This window comes from Amblyomma maculatum, chromosome 6 (genome assembly GCF_055883805.1).
Source record: "Amblyomma maculatum isolate TAMU_Amacu chromosome 6, ASM5588380v1, whole genome shotgun sequence".
Classification (NCBI taxonomy): domain Eukaryota; kingdom Metazoa; phylum Arthropoda; class Arachnida; order Ixodida; family Ixodidae; genus Amblyomma; species Amblyomma maculatum.
The window spans coordinates 110,466,830-110,474,131 of NC_139349.1; the positions used below are offsets into that span (position 1 = coordinate 110,466,830).

The 7,302-nt window shown below is 46.9% G+C and overlaps 1 protein-coding gene across 1 annotated transcript in view; it reads left to right on the forward strand.

Annotated features, from left to right (window-relative positions):
- Positions 1-7,285, forward strand: part of LOC146186572 (cell adhesion molecule Dscam1-like) — a 283,106-nt gene extending 275,821 nt beyond the window's left edge. The window contains exons 36-38 of the mRNA XM_084608063.1: positions 1,307-1,406; positions 5,350-5,402; positions 7,218-7,285. Of these exons, the coding sequence (XP_084464189.1) occupies positions 1,307-1,406; positions 5,350-5,402; positions 7,218-7,285 (221 nt within the window). The remainder of the gene's footprint in view (positions 1-1,306; positions 1,407-5,349; positions 5,403-7,217) is intronic.
- The last annotated feature ends 17 nt before the right edge of the window (positions 7,286-7,302 follow it).

Here is a 7,302-nt window from a genome sequence, read left to right on the forward strand (position 1 = left end):
CTAAATATTATTATTAATATTATTATTATTAGTAGTAGTAGTAGTATAGAGGAAGACTCGTTTCACGAAGTTGGCACTGAATTGTCTGTTGGTAACGGCCGAATTAACTGGCTAAATATTATCTTCACAGTTTTAATTAATAATAATAATAATAATTGGTTCACAGGAAAGGAAAGGCGCAGTATCTGTCGCACTTGTGTCTGTGGACACCTGAACTACTCGGAGGGCTACGACTCTCCTCTCTCTCTTTTCCTCCCTTTTGTGTGTGGACACCTTCATCCCTTGGTGTCCACAGACACAAGTCTGACAGATACTGCGCCTTTCCCTTCCTGTGAACCAAATATTATTATTATTATTAATAATTAAAACTGTGAGGATAATATTTAGCCAGTTAATTCGGCCGTTACCTACAGACAATTCAGTGCCAACTTCGTGAAACGAGTCTTCCTCTATACTACTACTACTAATAATAATAATAATAATATTAATAATAATATTTAGCAGAGAAATATTACTGTGTATTATTAATATTATTTAGTAGTAGTATTAGTAGTAGTAGTAGTAGTAGTAGTAGTAGTAGTAGTAGTAGTAGTAGTATAGGCTCTCTCCTCAAGCTAGTGCCGCGTCCAACATGACGCCCATTGAAAACGCATGCGCCGCTAATCGCTAGGCTGCTCGGCTCCTGGGGGCAGTAGATGCTAGTCGGAACAGCCCGCTTTCTTCGTCTCTTCTGTCGTTTTGTCCCTTGCGGAGCCACCATACCGAGCAAACCCAAATACGCGTCCCAGGCCCATCAGGGCCAGGATCAGCTACCCTCCCCTTCCGTCAGCGTATGCTAAAGATCCCCAGGTGGTCATCCGCTACGACTCCTCTTTCTCTCTTTCCACTTTCACTCCCACCTCCCTCCCTTCCCTTACGGCGCGGTTCAGGTGTCCACAGCGCAAGTGCGACAGATACAGCGCCTTTCCCTTCCTGTGAACCAATTAAAAGAAGTGAGGCACTTACGTCATCCCTTAAGACCTAGATCTGTTTAACGTAAGGAGAACTCTTGTCCTTACCTCTGAATATCTCTTAGCTCGTATGGGTACCTTAGTCTCCGCTACATGGCTGAGGAGCAAACCCCGCTGCCTTATCTTTGCCAAGAACATTAAACGTAAGGTGTTCGTGCCCCTCAATGACCAAGAGAAGTTGACAAAATGTACATCACTTTCAATCGTAAACCGATACTGAATTTACTACGTGCTTTGGGACATTGCGGCACAATCTAGTGATATATTGGTCGGTCTGTTTCCTCAAAACGATGCAGAGTCCACTTTGGAAATGGAGACCGAAGGGGACGAATCACCACGGTGGCCGCGGTCTCGAAGAAGCAACAGCAACTTCATCAACTCGGGGTCCACCATGATGTGAGTTCAACTTTTGTCGAAAAATTCGATCACAGAAACAGTGTACCATGTCCCTCGTTCCGTGCCCTAAAAGGCAGTAGCGCATATCGGCCGATCAAAAGGCTCCACAGTGTCCGCTTGCTATCCATTGCTCATTAAAGTGGGGAAAAATAAACCACAGTTTTGCATAACAAATTCTAGGCAAGTGTAGCTGAGACGTAACAAAAGCAGGGCTACATCAGAGAATGTTATCGGAAAGCACAATTCCTAGACTGGAAAAGTTATGGCAGGCACTCAAGACTATGAGCGCTGCGCCGCTCTGTGCGTCAGCGCCCACTCGGCAAAACCTCCGCTCAGCGCGGCCGCGTCGTCTGCTCCGCGCTGCATTGAAACGCATGTTGTTGTCTGCTCCACGCTGCATTCAAGCGCGTATTTACGTGCGCGCGCGGTTGTTGCTCTCCTCCTCCTGCCGCGTTCTGGCCGTCGCCGCGTTCCAAGAAAGGAGACAAAAAAAAAGTACAGTGATAAAATGACGGTGCGATTTTTCGTACAACTTGTGCGTTAAACAGTGACGGGGTGGTTGTCGGCCCTTGTTGGTTAAAGCATCTCGTACCGATCGTATCCCGCACCGCTGTTTGTCCCTGGCGGGGCGCAGCGGCCTTTGCAGAATCGAGTCGGCCTCAAATAACAGATATGCCAGTCGTTCAATCCTCATACGGGATCTTGCTCCGGGAGCTCAAAACTGCGCGCTCGCTCGAAGAGATAACTGAACTAGGGATTGCACAAAGTAGCTGCAGAACTAAAAAGACAAAGGTTTCTGTGGAGACATGTCCCCGTCTGCATGGAAATTCGTCAGGCATTTATTTCCTCGCTGCTCGTATCGTGGAGACAGAAAACTGCCGCAGTAATGGCATGCCTCCACTTCTGGTGAATGGCCCAGGTCGTTAGGAACCAGTGATCGTTAGATAGGTCATTGATTTCGGACAGCAGCGCCACCGCAGAGAAGTTCCCCAGGCCGCTGTCGGCAAAAACCGAAGGGTAAGGTGGTGTGTTTAGTGCAATTTGTAAGGAAAATGCCAAAAACGCGCCGAAGATAGGCACCGCGGCGCCAGTAGCATCCTGTGTAGTCGTCACCTTGTTGAAAATAATGGGTCATTATGGGTAGTAACGTTTACTTTCGTTGACCTTGCTGGGGGGATTGTCTAAAATGTTTGTCCCCAAAGTGTTGAATGGGAGCCCTCCAAGTGACCAGCCACAAAGGGAAAGGAAGCTCCCCAACCGGCGCCCACAGCACTCGTCGGTGTGTTCACGCATATCAATGATTCTCCACGAGAAGGCTGGACCCTTTATTCTCTGAGCAGCATGGACAGAGACATCGGGGCTTCCGCGTTATTATTTACTCTCGGGTCCCTCAAAATTCCTGTCGCTTGCCTCTAGTCTACGAGTAGCGAATCAGCATTGATTTTTTTTTTTTTTTTTTTGTCTCAGAGCCTGCCAACAAGCGCTCTTTGAAAACAATGTTCGCGGCGATAGCTTTTCAGGATCTGTAACGGCGCGCAGTGACGAAAGTTGTCAGTTAATCATAACTTCTCGCTTTCGATATCACCGATAAAAAACACATTTCCAACCAGAGTCTGTCAGCCGGGGAACCGAAAAAACGAAAGCAAAAATGAGAAACCCCACTGGCGAAGTGCGCCGGCTTTCGCGCATCTGTACGCGACTGTTCATCCTCCTCCGCATTCTCCTTCTCCGTGTGCACGCGCTCCCGAGCGAGCGGGGTGCGCAGACTCCACTGAGAGCCGTGCGCTGCGTGGCCGCGGCTGCGCGTAGGTTTTGTAGTTCCTCTCCACTCCGTTAAAAACCGAGCGCTGGCGTCGCAGAGAAGACTCCAACTTGGGTTCCCTATACTTACGTGCTGTGAATGTGAAATTCTCAGATGGATTAATGAGGGTTAGTAGTGGTCACTTGTGTATACTGCACATTATTGTTGATTGTCTAATAGACAACTGCGACCATGTGACTGTCCGATGACGTCACGCCGGTTTTTCGCTGCCGACACTGCCTCCGCTGCCGTGTTCCGTTGCAAATTAGGCATATAAGGCTCAATTTTAAGGACCATATAATGCTTGCAGCCAAAGAAAGCTCATCATTTACTACACTGAATGTAGCAGCGGTTATTGCCACAACAGGTGCTAATTTCATAAAAATAAAGTGGTTTACGAGAAATGACAGGCTGTCACAATTCTCGGTGGACACCTGAATCAGCGGAAAGAGAAGGGAGGAAGGTGGGACTGAAAGAAAAGGAGAACTGTAGCGTAGGGCTCTGATATAATTTTGAAGAGTGCTGACATCGCACAGCACATGCATGTCTTACCGTTGCGCCTCTATCGAAACACGGCTGCTGCGGTTGGGTTTAAACCTAAGCACTTTGGTTCAGCAACTGAACGCCTTGACTACTTCGCCACCGTGGCGGGTTTGATAACATCGCCGAATGTCCTATTCGTTTCTGACACCGGGTAATCTGCATGCTAGCTCTTGAACAAAGGCCTATATGCAGTCTTGACGGCGGGTGGCTTAGAACTGGGTTCTCTGGCTTGGTACCTGAGCGCACTAACCATGCAGTTAACACGGCAGATGCTGTCAACATCGAGTCCGCACATTTGATTGGAAGGACAGGTGCAGTAACTGTGCCGCTTCTGGATGGACACACTCAACTACGCCGTGAGAGAAGGCAGAAAGGAGGAAGGATGAGAAACACAGTTGCTATAGTGGAGGGCTCTGGATAAATTTCAGTCACTGCACAGTGTATAAGTAAGTACCTCATGCGTTTTGCCTTCCTGAAAACGTTGCCGCCACGGACGGGTTCGAACCTGCATTGCATACGGCAATTTAGGGCCTGATCACAGGAAGTGATGAGGATGCTTTGTGATGCAAGCCCAGTTTGTAATGTCGTTCTGCATCATGCTTGCCCGTTTCACTCAATTGCTTCACCGCACGGCCCAGGTGCAAGGCTGCTACTGCGCCCTTTCTTATGACTACTAACTCAACTGTGGCGTCAGCTCCACCGCTCCTCGACAAGCGATCAAGCGCAGTTTTCGCACTATCTAGAGCCCTCCAGTAAGGTGGCCCCGTCGTGTCGCTTCACCGCTTTAATTGGAAGCACGTGAGAGGGCCGCTTGCTTCTCCTCTGAGGAGGTGAGCGAAGAAGGCATTAATGGTTGGGGAAGTTTCAAGAAATTCGCTACTTTTCAAGATCAAGGCTGGGGCTTTAGCTTCAAGACGAATTATACCTTACAATTATGTCATATGGGGTTTCACATCCAGAAGCAGCTCGGGCTATGAAAAACACCATAGAGGAGGGCTTTAGATCAATTAGACCCTCCGGAGATCTTTAATTTGCACCGACATAGTGCAGCATACAAGCGCCTTTTGCATTTCACCTCCATCGAAATGCAGCCGCCACAGCCGCGTTTGACCTTGTGTACGAGCTCACTAGCCGTGCGCATAACCCCCGATAGGGTGCACGGCAGGTTAACCCCATAATTATTAATATTGAAATAATGCTGCGTGTGCACATATAGTGAACAATTAAGTCTGTAGAAAGTGTAATGTGTTACAATGCAACATTCATACAGAAGGGGTTTTTCTGATATTGCAATTACACCAGCTGGCACTCAAAAAGGGAAAAAATAATGTGGCTGACATAGCCAGGTTGGACTAAAACTTAAGGTGTTGACAAGACTACAACAAATGTTCATACCAGTGCACCCGCGGCTCCAGGCACTTCATGAGGGTGAAATCTCTGTGTATGTGTTATGTGCAGTGTGCACAGTTTGAGAAAGTCAGCACGCAAATTTTTTTGCCTGTTTTTACAGCATCCTGGTTAGAAATTTACACCGAAATCCCAATAGCTTACATTTTATGAGTCTGTTTTTCTCACCAAGAGATGCACTTTTTATTCCAGAGAGAAGACATACTTTTTCAGTGGGGAAGAGCTGCGCAGTGATGAAGTAGAAGGTAAGAAAATACTATAACACATCGGTTCCACAATACTTAACTCTAAATCAGTACCTTTATTTCTACTAAAGATCCTTTTAGAAAATTAATGTTTCCCACAGTGCAGCTGACAAAAAATACAGACAAATTAATGTTTCCCACAGTGCAGCTGACAAAAAATACAGACAGGGTGGACACTAACTGCAGATTTTCTGGAAGCGAGCTTAAAATCACAACTAAGCGTTCACACATCATCAGCGAATACTACTATTACAGCAGATAACTCTGGCACAGACAAGCTTAATTATCGTGCACATGCACGTATGTCAAGCTAGTCATACCATCCAAACATGTATCACGAATTACTGCAGCACTATGTCGACTGCAGCCCTCTTTGTTGCAGTAGCCGTTTCAAAGTAGAGTTTCTGGTAGGAGCTAACCCCTCCACTCAATACCCGCTTCTGCTTCTTTCACCTTCATTTGTCCATGCGCAATCAGGCAAGTGAATACTTTCAAAACCAGATATCGTTATTATCAGCATCACATAAATGTTATTGCAATTGCATTATTTAACGGTAACATAATACACAAGTGCTAAACGAATGATGTTGTTCTCTTTTTGATACAAAGCATGCGTTATCAGCACTCACAAAACAATCAAGATGTTGAATCACGGGTGCAATAAAATAAGGTCACAGTATGGCAATGATTGCACATGATGCCGAGGAGCGCAGTCAACAAAAATTTCAGCAACAGCCCCAGATCGGCACTCAACTGAATTATATGGAACCGTCAGGACTAACCTTCAACGTATACAGAAAATCAACGCACACCGGCCACTACCTTCATTTCACTTCTGTTCACCCTGTTTCCCAAAAGCGTTCCGCGGTTGCCTCGCTCCTCCGTCGAAACGAAAGAATATGCACAAAAAGAAAAGATAGGTGTGCTGACACCTTGCGCATACGCCATGATTTGTCTGCTTACGGCTACCCTGTATTGACTCAGTGGAACGACAGCTTGCACGCCCTGCGCTGCATCGGACCCCAGGCACCCGAAAGGGAGCATCATTTCATATATCCCAGGCGTTAGTGAAACGCTGGCAAGCATACTGCGTCGCTACGACATGCAGACTGCGCATGTGCCAGCCCACAAGCTCAGGGGAGAATTGGTGCAAGTGAAGGACCCACTCAGAAAGGAAAAGTTCCCAGGCGTCGTATACGCAATCCCATGTGCCGACTGCGCAGCTGTGTACATTGGCGAGTCAGGAGATTTTGAAAGAAGATTGTGCGATCATCAAAACGACGTGAGGTAACGGCGGGTGGCTTCGAACGTGCTGGCCGAACATTCGGTATCTGCCAAACACAATACTGACTGGGCACAGGCACGTGTGATAGCAAAAGAAAGGAACAGAGCATCACGGCTCTATCCTGAGTCGCTGATCATTCAGACGACAGCAAATACGCTAAACCGTAATCATGGTAATCTGCCCCCTGTATACGCAAGATGTCTGGGTTCTGTGATGTGCCGCATTTAAGGCAATGGTTCCTCGTTTCGCCTCATTGTGAACAAGGCTCTCGTGTGGGAGCCGAAACGTCAATCCATCATCCTTCTTTTGGTCAGTGCCATTTATTTTTCGTCACCAACATAGTATTATTCCCAAAATCACACCTAGTTTAGATATGCCTTTCACGTCATAGTTTTAAAAAACAGACAAGTTTTGTTAGGGAACTGAGACCTCCTTTTTTATCTACTTACTGAACATGTTCGACAAGATGAGTTATCATAACATGCAGCATGCTATGCATTGGCTGACAAAGCTGACATGTACTTTTCCAGCTTTCTGCGTGGCCCTCTCCCCAAGGATGGAAATGGAGTATGCATCAGAAGAAATCAAGTTCTCCTAGAAGTGCGGGTGTCTTTA